This window comes from Rattus norvegicus, chromosome 3, assembly GCF_021556685.1.
Source record: "Rattus norvegicus strain SHRSP/BbbUtx chromosome 3, alternate assembly SHRSP_T2T, whole genome shotgun sequence".
NCBI lineage: Eukaryota > Metazoa > Chordata > Mammalia > Rodentia > Muridae > Rattus > Rattus norvegicus.
Window position 1 is genome coordinate 131,483,459 of NC_141536.1, and position 20,044 is coordinate 131,503,502.

A 20,044-nucleotide genomic window follows, 5' to 3' on the forward strand; every position below is an offset into this window, starting at 1 on the left:
CTGTTAGAGGTAGCCGACCTGAGATGATCACTCAGTTTATAGGCAACTGAAAGTCTTTATTCCAGCCAGCTGGATCTGTACTTGGGAATTGGGGACCCAAGTGGAGCACCCAGTGTTTAGGGTAAAGGTTTTAAAGACAAAAACCACACGCATCCTGATACCTCACTTGGCAGCTGCCAGTCTGAGATTTGCACAAGCAGACAGTTTAATAGAAGCTAAGATAAATTAGCTGGGACATCTTGACTTCAGAATGGTGCACTGTCTGGTTTTGTGTGTCAACTTGACACAAGCTGAAGTTATCACAGAGAAAGGAGCCTTCCTTGAGGAAATGCCTCCATGAGATCCAGCTGTAAGGCATTTTCTCAACTAGTGATCAAGGGGGATGGGTGGGGGGAGAGGGACCATTGTGGGTGGTGCCATCCCTGGGCTGTTAGTCCTGGGTTCTATAAGAAAGCAAGCTGAGAGTAAGCCAGTAAGTAATATCCTTCCATGGCCTCAGCATCTGCTCCTGCTTCCTCACCTGCTTGAGGTCCAGTCCTGACTTCCTTTGGTGATGAACAGCAATGTGGAAAGTGTGAGCTGAATAAACCCTTCCCTCCCAACTTGCTTCTTGGTCATGATGTTTGTGCAGGAATAGAAACCCTGACTAAGACAGATGGTTATAGAATGGAGTTAGGAAAATTTCCACAGGATTCTTCATCAAGCTGATTAAATCCTAGTTAAACTAAAATGGCCTCAGTGAGAGTACAAGACGGAGCAGCCTCTTCCTGCTGTGTGTTGCGCCTGCCTCGCATTTCAGGTGTCATTTAAAGGTAAGAGTTAGGGGAACAAGGTAAATACTATGTGGTCATCAGTGATGCTTTCGCTGAAACATCTTGGCATAAAAGAGGGAAAATAAGAAAACTTATTTAGCAGAAGCTTCAAATTGTCTATTAAACTATTTTCTTCCATCACAATGCCCACCCCTAAAAATATACCCAAACTAGATGTTATAGCAACTATTTTAAAATAAATAAGTTGCTTTTCAGTGTCTGATGGCAGGCAGTCATTCAGCTACTAAGTAATAATGATTAAACAAAACATCTTGCTTTGGTTTGTAAACATTGGCCTACACTTTGGATACAACATTTGCAAGCCTTTTTTTTTTTTTTTTTTTTTTTTTTTTGAGACATTGTTTCTGTGTGTAGCCCTCTGTCTTCCTGGAACTTGCTCTGTAGACCAGGATGGCCTGGAACTCAGAGATCTGCCTGTTTGTGCCTCCTCAGGGCTGGGATTAAAGTATATGACACTCCTGCCTAGCACAAGAAATTTTTAAAAACAAAATACATTTCGAGAAGACAAATTGGAAAATTAATTACAATAGAATGAAAGGCCATCTAAGTTTCTGGTGTCATTCTAAGGTCATTCATAGGTGTTGAGCTGATTTACTGAATGAAAAGTCTGGTGTAACCATAAATAAAAAGTATTGTAGCGGGCTGGAGAGATGGCTCAGTGGTTAAGAGCACCTGACTGCTCTTCCAGAGGTCATGAGTTCAATTCCTAGCAACCACATGGTGGCTCACAACCATCTGTAAAGAGATCTGATGCCCTCTTCTGGTGTGTCTGAAGACAGCTACAGTGTACTTACATATAATAAATAAATAAATCTTGTAGCATAATTTTTATTTCTTTAAAGAAATATGCAAAAATAAACTGAATTTCTTTTCATTCCAAAATTCACTGGGCCCAAACTCTATTTTCACGTTCAAAGATACAACCTACACAGGCTGCTAAAATGCTGTGGTCAGTCAGACTTACATTTGCAAAAAGGTAACTTTCATTTATTTTGTAACAGTTCAAAATAATATTTTCTTCATGCCACCTGGGTTTACTTAACAGAGAACGGAAGAGCAAAGCATATTGAACCGAAGTGAATGTTGGAGAAACACTGGGAATGGCTAATCAAGGCCTGGTGAGCCTTATTACCGTTGTCTATTGGTTTTCATCAGCAGTTTTGAATGTGTATTTTTGTGGGTAAGAGTCATTTAGTGATAAGTTATTTTATTTCTCATATTGGCAGCTCAGTCAAATACTTAAAAGTTCTAAAAAGCCAAATCTCATTTTTAATTTAAGCGGTAAGTGCAAAGGACACCATCCTTAACCTCGTGTGAGCTACTCTATAACACATTCCTGGCAGGCTCCAAGGGCATCAAAAACATCTCTTAAAGATTATAGGAACTACACATTTCCGGATCCTTGCCTGACCCACTGCATTTCCCAGCGGAAGTTGAGTAGGCAACACGGTATAGCTGAAGATGAGGCATTGATTGAGACTTTGAAACTAGTCTGAGCTGCATAGCAATACCTTGTCAAAACCCAACCGTCAAGCTTTTAGATTCCACAAAAATTTAGGGAATGATCAGTCGCCCCATAGCGACCAGGTGTCCTCTGCACATACCCATCCCCGACCCACGCGCCTCCAAAGCCGCCCAGCACTTTCTGTTGGACGCAGCCTCCAAACCGGGAAACCCAGCCTCAGCCCCTCTCCCTTTCCCCTCCCCCTAGAAGCAGCGAAGCGGGCCAGGGGTTAGGCTCGGCGCTCGATTGCTCGAGCCTGGCGACGATAGCACTTGCAACGACTCTGCACTCGAGGGGTCGAGCCTGACCCGTTGAGGCGTCTGCGGCAGCGGCGGGCGCGGGAGTGAGTCCGCTGCGGGGAGCGGGAATGTCGAGGAGTTCGAAGGCAGTGCTGGGCCTTTCGGTGCTGCTGACGGCGGCCACGGTGGCCGGCGTGCATCTGAAGCAGCGGCAGGACCGGCAGGTCGGTGTCACGTGACCGCGTCTTCCGGGGCGCGGAGCCCGCAGCTGTCCCTGCGCGCGTGGCGGGCCGGGCGGGCTGCTAGGGCGCGTTCTGGTTTCCGACTCCTCTCCCCAGCCACGAGGCCTAAGGCTGGGGCGGAAGCCTCGGGGCAGGGGTGTAGCCCTGAGTTAGAGAACTCCTAGGATGAGCACGAGGCCCTGGGGGCATCACAGCCCACAAAAGCAGAATCCAGTAATTGGCAGCTCACACCCAGCACATCCCCCAGTGCCTTTGGCCAAAGTAACTTGAGATTTTTGTAAACAGTCTGCTACGGGACGTAGGTTCTGGAAAGGATAAAAGGTAGCACCCTTCACTTTCTTTTCTTTCTTTCTTTTTTTTTTAATGACTTTATTTCGGGGAATACCTGGTTTATTAATCAGGGACTAACCGACTCTCATTCCAGTTTGCAACAACTAGTACGTTAAGCACACTGAGAACACCTAGTTAATTATAACCTCTCTTGGGAGTGTTCTTTTTATAATGGTGTCACTCTGTGCAGGCCAGTTTTTGCCCTTTCCAGCAACACCTTTACAGGTATTTGGTTTGAACCGGATTTGCCTGGGGCAGAAGTAATGAAAAGTAACTGAAAGCCTCAAGAGTCAACAGCCCATTGACCTTAGTATTCACAAACTAGAAATGGGAGAGTTTTGCGGCGTCATCAGAATCTTGAGGAGCAGAATCGATAAGTAGTGATGTAGAAGTACACATTGAAATTAAAGATTTGGGATTAAAGTATAGCTCCCTAGGGATATCTTTTGGAGTAGAAACAAGAAACTTCCTTCTTGGGAAAAGGAAAAGATAGTGGTGCTAATTAAACTTGGAGGGTCGGACAGGATGTCTCTGTCCTCCCGATGTGTTTTGGAGACAGTGGTTTGGAATCAGTTTTGGGAGCGGACCAATTAAAGCAGATCTCAAGGAGCATGGAAACTCAGCTAATGTTCCGAAAGGCACACCAAAGGCTTTAAGGAAATGGCCGAGAATCACGGTTAGAGAATGGAAGTGTGGAAAGACCTAGTTACTTACTGGAAGTTAGTGATAAAGAAATAGTGACCAAAATAACCTCGCCTGTAGCTCTTCCTTAATGACTTACTGTGACATCGAGGAAGGTAGGTGTGTTGAAAACTTCAAGGAAGCAGTAAGTGGAATAATGGCTTGTTTTTTTTTTTCTACCCCGCTCCAGACATGGTGTTTTTCACTTTCCATACATTGTCTTTAACTCTCAAAGGAACTTCGTAGACACCAATTATGGATGGTCCCTAACTTACAGATGGCTCAGCTTGCTTTTCACTCTAGTGCTCGGAAAGCAATGTCATTTGTATATGGTGAAACTTTCTTGGAATATTCAATTTTGCAATTTTCCCAGGCTGCGGATTAATGGTAGGATTCTTTCAAGATGTTGGGCAGCAAAACAAGCCAGAGACCCCCCAGGATGCTGATGCTCTAAGGGTATCCTGTTTTGCTGAGCCCTGGCATTTGCTAGGTTAGGTGGACCTAGAACACCTTTATTGTTTTCAGTTTATCGTGAGGTTTTCGGGGTAATAGCCTTATGGTAAGTTGAGGAGTGTTAATGATTCTACAGGAATCACAGCTCCAGATGTTAGAATTTAGGTTAATAAAGAGCTGTGCTAGGGTTGGGGATTTAGCTCTGTGGTAGAGCGCTTGCCTAGCAAGCGCAAGGCCCTGGGTTCGCAAGGCCCTGGGTTCGGTCCCCAGCTCCGAAAAAAAGAACCAAAAAAAAAAAAAAGAGCTGTGTTAACTAGGGTTTCTATTGCTATGACAGAGCACCATGGCTAAAAGTAACTTGGGGTGGAAAAGGTTTAACTTACAGTTCATCACGGAAAGAAACTGAGGCAGTAACCTGGAAGTAGGAGCTGTAGCAGAGCCATGAGAGGAGCTGCTCACTGGCTGGCTTATTTTAAGACAAAGTCTTTCTGCGTACTTTTGGCTGGCTTGGAACTCAGAGAGATCCGCCTGCTAAAACCTCCTAAATTCTGGAACTAATGTGTACCACCATGCTGGACCTGAGCCCCTCACTCTTTTTTTTTTTTTTTTTTTTTTTGGTTCTTTTTTTCGGAGCTGGGGACCGAACCCAGGGCCTTGCGCTTCCTAGGTAAGCGCTCTACCACTGAGCTAAATCCCCAGCCCCGAGCCCCTCACTCTTAAATTTCCCAACTCCCCGGGTGTAGCAAATGAAGCTGTAGGCCCGGAAGGGGCTCAGTAAGTACTAGGTGAGTCTTCTTATTTATTTATTTTTTATTTTTAAGTAAACTTTATTGTAAAAACATAAAACCCCTCGCAAATAAAGACATCACACATCAAAATTAATGAAACTCAAAGACTGTACAAGTCAGTGAACTTCTGTGCTGTTAGCATTTACATTTCCTTTAATTATTTTTATTGTTTTATATCTGAGAGGCTTTGCATATGCATACGAGCACTCCTGCATATCTGGTGCCCTCGGAGGTCAGAAGAGGGCATGGCAGGCATCCCTTTGGAGTTACAGACACTTGTGAGCCTCTGTGGGAATTGAATCCAGGTCGTGCAAGAATGAGTACCTAACCCCTGAGCTATCTCTCCAGCCCTTCTGTATGGTAGAATAGGTGTTCAGAGCAGAAGCTGTGAAGCTCCACATTAAACACTGAACTTTCAGTATGGATGGATCTGCTCTATACATCTAACCCACCACCAAACCCAAAAAACCCACAACAGTTAGACCCAGAGAAACAATCTGCTTACATCCCCTTTCATAATTTGTGTCCATTCCTGTTCAGTCCTTCCTCAGCCCCTCATATAAAGCCTTTCTTGTTTTCTTTTCTCCATGTTATGCTATACCCACATGCACCTTCATTTCTCTATATACAAATATCATTGGTTAGACTCTGCATATGAGAGAGAACTGGGATTTCTTTTTTTCTGAGAATGCGTGACCTTTTTTTTTTTTTTTTTTTTTTTTTGGTTCTTTTTTTCGGAGCTGGGGACCGAACCCAGGGCCTTGCGCTTCCTAGGTAAGCGCTCTACCACTGAGCTAAATCCCCAGCCCCACCGTGACCTTGTTCAGTATTATACATTCTAAGTTTATCCATTTTCCAACAAATTTTTAAACTTTTTTTAAAGCTGAGAAGTATTCTATCATATATATAGATATGTAGATGTATATATATTTGTGGGTGTGTATGTGCACACACCAGATTTTCATCATTTATTCATCTGTTGGTGAACAGCTAGGTTGATTCTGGTTCTTTGTTAGGCCAGTCTTTAAAAACAGAGATAGGTGGGAAGCAGAGGTAGTCAGATCTCAGTGAGTTTGAGGCCAGCCTGGTCTACATAATGAGTTCTAGGACAGTCAAGATTACATAGAAAGATGCAGATGCTGACTCTGAAAAGAAAAATGAACTGGAGAGATGGCACTGGTTGCTTTTGTAGAGGAACTGGGTTTCAGTCCAGAGCTATCTGTAGCTGCAGTGCCATGGTATAGGTCACTCTCTTCTGGCCTCAACACTGTACCTGCATAACTTGTAGCCACAACACCCATGCAGATAAAATAAAATTTAAAAAAAAATAATAAAAATATTTTTTTTTTCCTTTTTTCTTTTTTTTTCGGAGCTGGGGACCGAACCCAGGGCCTTGCACTTGATAGGCAAGCGCTCTACCACTGAGCTAAATCCCCAACCCAAAAATATTCTTATGAGGGATTGGGGATTAGCTCAGTGGTAGAGCGCTTGCCTAGCAAGCACAAGGCCCTGGGTTCGGTCCCCAGCTCCGAAAAAAAAAAATTCTTATGAAGTGTCTGTTTCAAATATGCCCCTCTGAGCTACAAAGTATAGAGTATTTGCAGTAGTGACGGAGCAGACCTTTTAAATTCACATTAGGCACCAGGTTCACATTCCGAGATTCTGCGTCTAGTGTTTTTCAAGGTAATGACCCCTGAGGAACTTATCATTTAATGGTAATAGTCCTTTTTCTTTCTTTCTAATCTAATTGATTGAGAATTTTATATTTCTGCCTTTACATGATAAAGTCCTGTATTTTCTCACACCCTTACTGTTCTTTTTCTTGGTATTTATTGTTTGTCTTAGGTAACTGCTTATAGTTTACAGTTTTTCTGTACTGATTCATCAGATTTTAAAAGTATCACTTTCCAATTAAATTTATAAAATTCAGCATAGTGCAGCCTTTTAAATTAATTTTTTAAAATCAATTCCCTTTAAATTTTCTGTGTTCAGGGATTTCTTAAAATGTGATGAGAAGCCACTTAAGTATTAACATAACACATTACCAGATTTACTTGGTGGTTTCTTTATTTACATTGTACAGAAGGTTAAAATAGTAATTGGGTATTTAGAATTGGAACATTTCGAGTGTATTTTGGTGGCACTGTTATTTAGATTTGAAGGCACAGGATGGGAGCCACCTGTTCAGGGGGTAACTAAAATCTGCTTCTTGTGTTTTTAGAGGCTTCGTGACGGAGTGATCAGAGACATTGAGAGGCAGAATCAGAAAAAAGAAAACATTCGTCTTTTGGGAGAACAGATTATTTTGACTAAGCAACTTGAAGCAGAAAGAGAGAAGATGTTGGAGAAAGGATCTCAAAATACCTGACTTTGAGAAGCCGATGGGGCAGCGCTGAGTTGGTGTGTGTAACTGTGGGTGCGGTGTGTGGTAGAGAATAGCTAGTGAGAGCTGCCCCCAAAATCACTATCCAGTTACACTTCATTAACTGAAGGACAGTGGTCCTGTCTTCTGAATTGCTTCTTTTAAGAGTCTGTCGTGTGTGGAGAGAGTACTTGGGGGCAAATGCTCTTCTGAAGGTCTGTCTGGGGGATCCCTGCAACAGTGCCTGTCAGCTTAGGAGTGCAGGGGCGATGGATAGTAGCATCCACCTGAGTGGGCTCCTAAGTCGGCATGATGATGAAGCCACGAGAACGTCTACCTCGGAAGGGCTGGAGGAAGGTGAGGTGGAGGGAGAGACTCTCCTAATTGTGGAATCAGAGGATCAGGCATCAGTGGACTTATCTCACGACCAGAGTGGGGATTCCCTCAACAGCGATGAAGGAGATATATCATGGATGGAGGAGCAGCTGTCTTACTTCTGTGACAAGTGCCAAAAGTGGATCCCAGCCAGTAAGGAGCTTCTCGATTCCTTTGCTTGGTTGATCCCTATGTGATGGCTTGTTTCCAGTCTGTGAAAAACACTAATAAAATAGACTTGAATAAAAATATAATTATTATATTTATTATTAGTAGTCTAGTTTACCAAATGTAAATTTATTCCAGACCACTTTTTTAGTTCTTTAAAACAGTCATTCATTTTATATGTATGTGTGTGTGCCTGAGTGTATGTCACCATGTGCATGCAGTGCCTGCAAATGTCAAAGAGACATCAGATCCTGAAACTGCAGTTACATATGGTCCTGAGCCACTGTGGCCACCAGGTATTGAGCCTGTATCCTCTGCAAGCAAATTAAGTTCTCTTACTTGCTGAGCCATCTCTCCAGGCCCATAAAACCACATTTGTATTAATAAGAACTGTCTACCATTATCCCATTGTTAACATTCTGGATGGTAGCCCCCCACCCCCCCAAAAAAATTAGGAATCCTGTATTAAGTCATTGGCCATATTTTTCTAAGAAGATTATGCTGTGGGTTGGGGGACACATTCTGGTGTCAGTATAGAATTCAGGTTCTGTGAGTTATTTGACATTCGTGGAGTACTGCTGTTGTCTTCTGAGGGAAGGTTGGGATCAGCAGTCCAGTGGTGTTTGGTTGCTGCCTTTAGCCCAGGTTTGTTTTCTACCGTGGAACTCGTTCATCCTGGCAGGAGTCACAGCGCACAGATCTCGAGGTTCCAGCTGCCAGCTCCGTACGTAGCATGCCTCGCCAGGCCCTCTCGACTCTTAAACAGTGTTCTCCATTAGGCAAGAGATGAGCAAAGGCATGTGCCCTGGAGGGTTGCTTTGTACAAGAGTTCATAGCTAGTGTAACTCTTAATGAAGTTGGTCATTTTCTGGTATGTTGAAACTTTTATTAAAAATGAATTAAATTGTTCAAATAGCTACTGTAAATAGGTTAATAATAGCAGTGGTTAGAGAACAGACCTAGAATTGACTGTTTAGCTGGTGTTTGTTTCTCAGCTGTCTAGTAAAAACTGGTTTTCCCATCGTCCTCACCGGACAGATTTTTTTTTTTTTTTTTCGGAGCTTGGAACCGAACCCAGGGCCTTGTGCTTGCTAGGCAAGCGCTCTACCACTGAGCTAAATCCCCAACCCCAGATTTTTTTTTTTTTTTTCTTTTTCTTTTTTTCGGAGCTGGGGACCGAACCCAGGGCCTTGTGCTTCCTAGGCAAGCGCTCTACCACTGAGCTAAATCCCCAACCCCCCAACCCCAGATTTTTAAGGGGACTTTTATGGTTGGGCCCTACTAAGGTTTTTAGGGAGATAGGGTGGACTTTTCATTCTTTACAACTCTTTGATTCCTAGGATTTTGTACCTTTTTGTTTTCTCCCTGGAATATGCACCTGGGTGGCTCCCTTGCACATCTGTCCCTCAGGCAGCCCTTTCTTCTAGCTAGTGGCTGTTCCCCCTGGGCCCAGTAGACCTCTATTCCTTCCTAAATGGGGTTGAGCATCCCTTTCTCTGTCCTTACTCTGCCCTGGGATGCAAGGTACATTCTGCTCTGGAGGTTTTCATGTTGCACAATGCATCAGCATCACCCTGGGAGCTTCAATGCAGAGCCCAGCCCCCACCCCAGAGACTGGAGCATTCCATAAGGGGGTGGACCTGACCTTAGGAAGGACATAAAGCCCAGCCACCTGGGTGGTTCCGATGCTCCACGGAAATCTACAACCAGTACAGTCCTGTTTACCTGTGTTCTTTGTGTGGGTCCTATCTGCCTTAGACATTGCATATCCAGTTCGAGCCTGGTGTGGCTGGCGGCACCAGCTGAGTATTCCCTGAAAGAATGAAGATGACTGGCCTAGAGGAGTCAGGAATGTGACTGCTGGGAGATCCAGCTAGAGCAACCATACCTGCTTTTCCAGGACCTTCCCCCTAACAGCTAAGGAGCCTTAGGTCTGGGAGAGGCAGGCACCTGGCTGCAGAAGGGGAAACAACCTTTTTCTCTTTCTCTCCTCCACTACTCTCCTGATGGCTGCAGAAGAAGAAAGATCTACCACGGGAAACTCGGAGAGCTAGTCGGTTAACTGAGCTGTTGGATCTCCACGGCACGAGGCAAATCCGTGATGTGACTTTTTGTTTTTTCTCCTAGGTCAGCTGAGGGAACAGCTCAGTTACCTTAAGGGCGATAACTTTTTCAGGTTTACTTGTGCCGATTGCTCGGCAGACGGCAAGGAGCAGTCCGAGAGGCTGAAGCTGACATGGCAGCAAGTGAGTACAGAGCTCTTCTCTGGGCACGTCAGGCCGGGTGGCCATCCAGAGTGAGGCGCTTTAGAGCGGTTTGCGGGGAGGGCGCTTTACAGTTCACAGTGGACATGCGCACACAATGTGTGGACGGAAGACTTCGCGGTTTTAAAACAAGGCTGCTAATTTAGTGAGTTCTCGAGACTCTTAGTCAATTTCATTTATGTCCTACCAAGCTTACACTCAACTGAAAACTAGGCCCACCTCCGTCTGGCAGTCATTTCGAGCATAACAGAGGAGATGGCCACACTGGAAGTAGATTTGACTCCATAACAAAGACAGTGTAACCAACTGCTGTAGCCTTTCTGCATTGGAACCTGGAGACAAGTCTTTGTTTATGGATAGATACTTTTAACTGTTTCAAATATCAGCACTCTAGACAGTAACTTTTTTACTGATCTCCAGGTTATATTAAATTGTTGGGTTTTATTTTAATATGCCTTAAATTAAAAATAAAGAGGGTTGGGGATTTAGCTCTGTGGTAGAGCGCTTGCCTAGCAAGCGCAAGGCCCTGGGTTCGGTCCCCAGTTCCGAAAAAAAGAAAAGAAAAAAAAAATTAAAAATAAAGGATTTTACATTAATTACTGGTTTTGTTGGTATTTGGAATGCTGGGGTCAAACTCATGACCTTGTTTATGTTAAGTGCTATATTTGTGGACTGTACTTGAGACCCCATGGATTTACGTTTGTTTATTCGACATATAAAGAGTGCCTACAAGGAACCAGGCATTATTTGAGTCCTTGAGAGGGCTGTGGTGGGTGAGCCAACAGAAGCCTCCACCCCTAACCCTTGGGGGATGATTAGCATTCTACAATCAGATAACTGTGAGAATTGCCTAGCACTCTTTGCTGTGAAAACAATCAGTAGAAAGGGGGGAGATTTTAAATGTGCTGTGTTGGCCACTCCAGTGTTTCTTGCAGATTGTAGTTACCATAATAATCTGAATAGTTGTCTTTATCCCCAGTGCTTTATTATTTATCACCCTGGAGACCTGTCCACTAGCTTGGGAGGCTGCTCTGACTTGCCAAAACTACATAGGTATTGACTTGTGGGGATTATAGTTGCGCTTTCCCACTGTAGATGGAATACTATGTGTAAGCCAAGTGTGTTGCTGTGAAGAGAATTACAAGTAGAGAGGTGGACTTGTGTTTAGCCTGCAGGTAGCTTCTCATAAAAACTAAAATGGAGGAGGAAAATATAAACAGTCATTTTCAAGAATACCAATCTTCTATGGAAATGTCTTCTGTAGATGCTTTTTAAAGAGAAGTTAGTTCTTAGTTATATTCCTCAGAATACACACACACATACACACACACACACACACACACACACACACACACACACACACACACACACGCAACTTAGGTATACATTCTCATAAGCTACTGACCCGTGTTTCTGGCAGCAACTGGAAAAGTCCATCTTTGACCAGAAACCTGAAAGAGAATCAGCTAGCCCTCAGTAATTTCGTATGGGTCCAAATACTTAAAGAGTATTGTAATTTGTGCTTTCAGATCTTTAAATCTCAAACTTCGTTGATTTAATAAGGAGAGATGCTTGCAACACACAGCATTTTCTTTGCATTACAAAATACTAAGTCCAGACCCATTCTTCAGACCATTCATGTGCCTCTGTGTCTTCTCTTCCTCCTCATGACCCTTCACTTCCAGCACAGGAGGAACTTTTCAAGATACCTTGGGGGTTAGAGACATTTGCACATTCTTGTCCTGAAACTTCTTCATTCTTCTGACCTGGGTGAAGCCTTCCTTGCCTTTTTTCTCTTTCTGGGTCCTGCAGCTCTGAGTGTGTGTCTGCTGTGTCCCCAGTTCAGAGAGCCCTGAACTGGGCCCTGGAGACACTTTGGTCCAGGAGACCGACTCCCTTACGGTGAGAGTGCTCTGGTGTTGTGAGTAGAAAACTGATCTGACGTTTAAGCTGTAGATCACATTCTGGAAGAGGAGGAGCAGTGGATGCTTTCAGATTAGTATATATTTTGTGCCCAGCAAATGCTAAATGATCACAGGAAAGATACTTTCAAGTAAGTAAAGCTTATTCTATAACTAAGGTGTCTGTTGAATAACTTTCTCTTTCTTTTGTATTAAGAGACATAGGATGTAAGATATCTGTTTTTCATTGTTCAAAACTGTCTTCCGAAAATAAACTTCATGTCCATTAAGTGACTCTCCATGAGTTTTAATTGGTTAAAGGAAGTCACTTGTTGGCTGATGTTGACCTTTTCTTTCTTCGTTTTTTTCTTGGTTTTTTTATGTATTTACATTTCAAATGTTATCCTCTTTCCCAGTCCCCCCTCTCCCATGCCCCTCTCCCCCAGTTTCTCCCCCATCACCCACTGCCACCTTACTACCCTGGCATTTCCCTACACTGGGGGAAATGAGCCTTCACGGGACCAAGGGCCTCTTCTCCTATTGATGCCTGACAATGCCATTCTCTGCAACATATGCGGCTGGAACCATAGGTCCCTCCATGTGTACTCCTTGGTTGATGATTTAGTCCCTGGGAGCTCTGTGGGGTCTGGTTGGTTGATACTGTTCTTCCTATGGGGTTGAAAACCCCTTCAGCTCCTTCAGTCCTTTCTCTAACTCCTCCATTGGGGTCCCCATACTCAGTCTGATGGTTAGCTGCAAGCATCCTCATCTGTATCAGTAAGGCTCTGGTAGAACCTCTCAGGAGACATCCATATCAGGCTTCTGTCAGCAAGCACTTCTTGACATCAGCAATAGTGGCTGGATTTGGTGGCTGCATATGGGATGGCTCCCCAGGTAGGACAGTCTCTGGATGGCCTTTCCTTCAGTCTCTGCTCCACTCTTTGTCCCTGTATTTTCTTTAGACAGGAGTGATTCTAGGTTAAAATTTTGAGAAGGGTGGATGGTCCCATCGCCCAACCGAGCGAGGGTCTTGCCTAACCTCTGGATATGGTTCTCTACAGGTTCTCCCTCCCCTTTGTTGGGTATTTCAGTTAATCTCATCCCTGTTGGGATCCTAGGAGCCTCTTGCTTTCCTGGCATCTGGGACTTGCTGTTGGCCACCCCCAGTTCCCCATCCCCATTGCTACACACCTCTGTTCAAATTCCTGACCCTCTGTATATCATCCCCGTCTCCTCTCATACCTGAACCTGCCCTCGCCCCCACTTTCCCCTTCCTCTCCTTTCTTCCTCCCAAGTACATCTCTACTTCCCTTAAGTATTTTGTTCCCCCTTCTAAGAAAGACTGAAGCATCCACATTTTGGTCTTCCTTCTTGAGCTTCATATACTCTGTGAATTATATCTTGGGTATTCCAAGCTTTTGGGCTAATATCCATTTGTCAGTGAGTGTATACCATGTATGTTCTTTTGTCACTGGGTTACATCACTCAGGGTGATATTTTCTAGTTCCATCCATTTGCCTCAGAATTTCATGAAGTCATTGTTTTTAATAGCTGAGTAGTACTCCATTGTGTAAATGTACCACATGTTTTGTAGCCATTTCTCTCTTGAAGGACATCTGGGTTCTTTCCAGATTCTGGCTATCATAAATAAGGCTGCTATGAACATAATGGAGCATATGTCCTTGTTATATGTTGGAGCATCTCTTGGGTATATGCCTAGGAGAGGTATAGCTGGGTCCTTAGGAAGTACTATGTCCAATTTTCCAAAGAACTGCCAGACTGATTTCCAGAATGGTTGTACCAGTCTGCAATCCCACCAACAATGGAGGAGTGTTCCTCTTTTTCCACATCCTTGCCAGCATCTGCTGTCACTTGAGTTTTTGATCTTAGCCATTCTGACTGGTGTGAGGTAGAATCTCAGGGTTGTTTTGATTTGCATTTCCCTGATGACTAAGGATGTTGAACATTTCTTTAGGTGTTTCTCAGCCATTTGATATTCCTCAGTTGAGAATTCTTTGTTTTTTTCTGTACTTCATTTTTTAATAGGGTTATTTGATTCTCTGGAATCTTTTTTTTTTTTTTTTTTTTTTTTGGTTCTTTTTTTCGGAGCTGGGGACCGAACCCAGGGCCTTGCACTTCCTAGGTAAGCGCTCTACCACTGAGCTAAATCCCCAGCCCTGATTCTCTGGAATCTTAACTTCTTGAGTTCTTTGTATATATTAGATATTAGCCCTCTGTTGGATGTAGGATTGGTGCAGATCTTTTCCTAATCTATTGATTGCTGTCTTGTCGCAAGGACAGTGTCCTTTGCCTTACAGAAGCTTTACAGTTTTATGAGATCTCATTTGTCTATTCTTGATCTTAGAGCATTGGTGTTCTGTTCAGGAAATTGTCCCCTGTGCCCATGTGCCCCACTTTCTCTTCTGTTAATTTCAATGTATCTGGTTTTATGTGGAGTCCTTGATCCACTTGGACTTGAGCTTGGTAGAAGGAGATAAGAATGGATTGATTTGCATTCTACTACATGCTGACCCCCAGTTGAACCATGTTGTCTTTTTTCCACTGGATGGTTTTACCTCCTTTGTCAGAGATCAAGTGACCATAGGTGTGTGGGTTCATTTCTGGGTCTTTAATTCTATTCCATTGCTCTACTTGTCTGTCTCTATACCAATACCATGCAGTGTTTATCACCATTGCTCTGTAATAAAGCATGAAGTCAGGGATGGTGATTCCCTCAGAAGTTCTTTTATTGTAGAGGATAGTTTTCACTATCCTGGGTTTTTTTTTTTTTTTTTTTTTTTTTTTGTTCCAAATGAATTTGCAAATTGCTCTTTCTAACTCTATGAAGAATTGAGTTGAAATTTGATGGGAAAAGCATTGAATCTGTAGATTGCTTTCAGCAAGATGGCCATTTTCACTTTATTAATCCTGCCAGTCCATGAGCATGGAAGATCTTTCCATCTTCTGAGATTTCAATTTCTTTCTTCAGAGACTTGAAGTTCTTGTCATACAGATCTTTCACTTGTTTGGTTAGAGTTGCACTGAGATATTTTATATTATTTGTGACTATTGTGGAAGGTGTCGTTTCCCTAATTTAAGCCTGTTTATCCTTCGAGTAGAGGAAGGCTACTGATTTGTTTGAGTTGATTTTATACCCACTTTGCTGAAGTTGTTTATCAGGCTTAGTAGTTCTCTGGTGGAACTTTTGGGGTCACTTAAGTATACTATCATATCATCTGCAAATAGTGATATTTTTCTTTTTTTTTTTAATGTATTTATTTATTATATATGAGTACACTGTTGCTGTCTTCAGACACACCAGAAGAGGGCATCAGATCTCATTACAGATGATTGTGAGCCACCATGTGGTTGCTGGGAATTGAACTCAGGACCTCTGGAAGAGCAGTCGGTGCTCTTAACAGCTGAGCCATCTCTCCAGCCCGACTTCTTCCTTTTCAATTTGTATTCCTTTGACCTTTTGTATTCTGATTGCTCTGGCTAGGACTTTGAGTACTATATTGAATAGGTAGGGAGAGAGTGGGCAGCCTTGTCTAGTCCCTGATTTTAGTGGGGTTGCTTCAAGTTTCTCTCCATTTAGTTTAATGTTGGCTACTGGTTTGCTGTATATGACTTTTACTACGTTTAGGTATGGGCCTTGAATTCCTGATCTTCCTAAGCCTTTTATCATGAAGGGGTGTTGAATTTTGTCAAATGCTTTCTCAGCATCTAGTGAGATGATCATGTGGTTTTTTTTTTTTTCCTTTGAGTTTGTTTATATAATGGATTATGTTGATTGGTTTCCATATATTGAACCATCCCTGCATCCCTAGGATGAAGCCTACTTCATCATGGTGAATGATCATTTTAATGTGTTCTAGGGTTCAGTTTGTGAGAATTTTATTGAGTATTTTTGCATCGATATTCATGAGGGAAATTGGTCTGAAGTTAACTTTCCTTGTAGGGTCTTTGTGTGGTTTGGGTATAAGTTTAAGTGTGGCTTCAAAGAAGGAATTGGGTAGTATTTTTTCTGTTTCTTTTTTGTGGAATAGTTTGAAGAGTTGGTATTAGGTTTTCTTTGAAGGTCTGATAGAATTCTGAACTAAACCCATCTGGTTTTGGGTTTTTTTTTTTGTTTGTTTTTGTTTTTGTTTTTTTGTTTTTTTTTCTGCTTCTATTTCTTTAGGGGTTATGGGACCGTTTAGATGGTTCATGTGATCCTGATTTAACTTTGGTACCTGGTATCTGTCTAGAAAATTGTCCATTTCATCCAGATTCTCCAGTTTTGTTGAGTATAGGCTTTTGTTGTAGGGTCTGATGATTTTTTTGAATTTTCTCAGTTTCTGTTGTTATGTCTCCCTTTTTATTTCTGATTTTATTAATTTGGATACTGTTTCTCTGCCCTCTGGTTAATCTGGCTAAGAGTTTATCTATCTTGTTGATTATCTTAAAGAACCATCTCCTGGTTTTGTTGATTCTTTGTATAGTTCTCTTTGTTTCTACTTGGTTGATTTCAACCCTGAGTTTGATTATTTTCTGTCATCTACTCCTCTTAGGTGTATTTGCTTCTAGGAGCTTTTAGGTGTGTTGTCAAGCTGTTAGTGTATGCTCTCTCCAGGTTTTTTTGTTTTTGTTTTTGTTTTTGTTTTTGTTTTTGAGGCATTCAAAGCTGAGTTTTTCTCTTAGCACCGCTTTCATTGTGTCCCATAAGTTTGGGTATGTTGTGCCTTAATTTTGATTAAATTCTAAAACGTCTTTAATTTCTTTTTTTCTTTCTTCTTTCACCAATCATTGACCATTCCTTGACCAAGACCTTATCATTGAGTAGAGCGTTGTTTAGCTTCCATGTATATGTGGGCTTTCTGTTGTTTTTTTTGTTACTGAAGACCAGTCTTAGTCTGTGGTGATCTGATAGGATGCATGGGATTATTTCAATCTTCTTGTATCTGCTGAGGCCTGTTTTGTGACCGATTATATCGTCAATTTTGGGGAAGATACCCTAAGCTGCTGAGAGGAAGGTATATTCTTTTGTTTTAGTATGGAATCTTCTATAGATAATCTGTTAAATCCATTTGGTTCATAGTTTCTGTACGTTTCACTGTGTCTGTTTATTTTCTGTTTCCATGATCTGTCCATTGATGTGAGTGTGGTGTAAAAGTCTCCCACTATTATCGTGTGAGGTGCAATGTGTGCTTTGAGCTTTAGTAAGGTTTCTTTTATGAATGTGGGTGCCCTTGCATTTGGAACATAGATATTCAGAATTGAGAGTTCATCTTGGTAGATTTTACCTTTGATGAGTATGAAGTGTCCTTCCTTATCTTTCTTGGCAACTTTTGGTTGAAAGTCAATTTTATTTGATATTAGAATGGCTACTTCAGCTTGTTTCTTGGGACCATCTACTTGGAAACATTTTTTCCAGCCTTTTACTTGAGGTTGTTTCTGTCTTTGTTCATGAGGTGTGTTTCTGTATGCAGCAAAATGCTGGGTCCTGTTTATGTATCCAGTCTGTTAGTCTACGTCTTTTCTTTTCTTTTCTTTTTTTTCTTTTTTTTCTTTTTTTCTTTTTTTCGGAGCTGAGGACCAAACCCAGGGCCTTGCCCTTGCTAGGCAAGCGCTCTACCACTGAGCTAAATCCCCAACCTCTAGTCTACGTCTTTTCATTGGGGAATCGAGTCCATTGATGTTAAGACATATTAAGGAATAGTGATAGTTGCTTCCTGCTATTTTTGTTGTTAGAGGTTGAATTATGTTTGTGTTGCTGTCTTCTTTTGGGTTAGTGCAAAGAAGATTACTTTCTTGCTTTTTCTAGGGTGTAGTTTCTCTCTTGTGTTGAAGTTTTCTATCTATTATCCTTTGTAGGGCTGGATTTGTGGGAAGATATTGTATAAATTTGGTTTTGTCGTGTAATATCTTGGTTTCTCCATCTATGTTAATTGAGAGTTTTGCTAGATATAGTAGCCTGAGCTGGCATTTGTGTTCTCTGAGTGTCTGTATGACATCAAGCCCAAGGATCTTGTAGCTTTCATAGTCTCTGTTGAGAGGTCTGGTATAATTCTGTTAGGTCTGCCTTTGTATGTTTCTTGACATTTTTCTGTTACTGCTTTTAATATTCTTTCTTTGTTTTATGCATTTGGTGTTTTGACTATTATATGATGGGAGGAATTTCTCTTCTCGTCCCATCTATTTGGAGTTCTGTAGGCTTTTTGTATGTTTATGGGCATCTCTTTCTTCAGCTTAGGGAAGTTTTCTTCTATAATTTTTTGAAGATATTTACTGGCCCTTTAAGTTGGCTCTCTTCTACCTATTATCCTTAGGTTTGGTCTTCTCATTCTGTCCTGGATTTCCTGGATTGTTTGGTTTAGGAGCTTTTTGCATTTTGCATTTTCTTTGACTATTGTGTCAATATTTTCTATGGTATCTTCTGCCCCCAAGATTCTCTCTTCTAACTCTTGTATTCTGTTGGTGATGCTTGCGTCTATGACTCCTGATTTCTTTCCTAGGTTTTCTGTCTCCAGGGTTGTCTCTCTTTGTGATTTCTTTATTGATTCTATTTCCATTTTAAAATCCTGGATGGTTTTGTTCAACTCCTTCACTGTTTGGTTGTTTTTTCTTCTAATTCTTTAAGGGATTTTTGTGTTTTCTCTGTAAGGGCTTCTACTTGCTTACCTGTGTTCTCCTGTATTTCTTTAAGGGAATTACTTATGTCCTTCTTAATGTCCTCTAACATCATCATGAGATGTGATTTTTATATCCAAATCTTGCTTTTCCAGTGTGTTGGGGTATCCAGAACTTGCTGTGGCGGTAGAACTGGGTTCTGATGATGCCAAATAGCCTTGGTTTCTGTTGCTTGTTCTTGCCCTTGCCTCTTGCCATCTGGATATCTCTGGTGTTAGTTGGTCTTGCTGTCTCTGACTGGAGCTTGTCCCTTCTGAGGGCCTGTGAGCCTGTGATCTTAGGAATGAGAACACTCCTGGGAGACCAGATCTCTCTGTGCGGGATTTGGATGTGGAGGGCTGTGGGACAGCCTTAGCTTCAGGTGCAGATGGAGATCAGAAGCTGATGTTGAACTTACTAAGTAGAAGATACTTGAAAGGTCTGTTTGTGGGGTTGAGTACTGTTTACATGACAACATGCAGGGAGTTGAGACTTGATGGTGCAGTTTTGGGACCTCTTGCAATGTGTAGATATGGACGTAGCTCTTCTCATAGAATCCCTGGGAGCTTAATGTGGTGAACACACCCGATAGAAGCTTAATTGCAGATTATCAGACCTTCTTGTAGAAAGAAGGGTTAAGAATTCTTTTCTAGGCTCTGGTCTCTCAGTGTTTTGAAAATTTATTTTATCTTCTCTGTATATGTATGTGTCTGTACACATGTGTTTAAGGCCTGTAGAGGCCAGAAAAGGGTGTTGTATCCTCTATGCTGGAGATGCAGGCAGTTATGAGTCACCTGACATGGGTGCTGGGAACTGATTTTGGATTTTCCAGAAGAGCAGAAGCTTCTACAGTTTCGTCCATTTCTATCAAATTGCATATATAAAACATCTGTATAAACTCAGGTGCCAAGAATTGTGTGAAAGCATAGCCATTGAAATGCTAAAACCTGCCTTTTTAATTTGTTTGTTTTTATTTGCTTTTGTTTTTTTGAGACAGGCCGTACCTAAGTTCACAATCCTATCCCAGCTGCTTGAGTACTACACTAATAGGTACCTAACTACTCATAGCAAAGTGCATGCTTTTTTATATGGAAACTTTAAAAGAAATTAAGATTTTATATAGTGTTATATAGTGTGTGTGTATGTGCGTGTGTGTATGTGTGCGTGCGTGTGCGTGCGCGTGTGTAAATATGTACAGGTCTTATGGAAGTCAGAGGACTGTTAGAGCCCCTGCAGTTGGAGTTACAGGCAGT

At 42.1% G+C, this 20,044-nt stretch overlaps 2 protein-coding genes across 2 annotated transcripts in view; both read left to right on the top strand.

The window, feature by feature from the left end:
* Positions 1 to 2,650: 2,650 nt before the first annotated feature.
* On the top strand, positions 2,651 to 8,056 carry Pet117 (PET117 cytochrome c oxidase chaperone). Its single transcript, NM_001447397.1, is given in 2 exon segments — positions 2,651 to 2,800; positions 7,292 to 8,056. Coding segments are annotated over 2 exon segments (243 nt in total). The 5' UTR covers positions 2,651 to 2,704; the 3' UTR covers positions 7,439 to 8,056.
* Kat14 (lysine acetyltransferase 14) overlaps positions 7,443 to 20,044 on the top strand; it is a 40,648-nt gene continuing 28,046 nt past the window's right edge. Inside the window, 2 exon segments of the mRNA NM_001191855.1 lie at positions 7,443 to 7,960; positions 10,103 to 10,221. Of these exon segments, the coding sequence (NP_001178784.1) occupies positions 7,702 to 7,960; positions 10,103 to 10,221 (378 nt within the window). The 5' untranslated portion in view covers positions 7,443 to 7,701.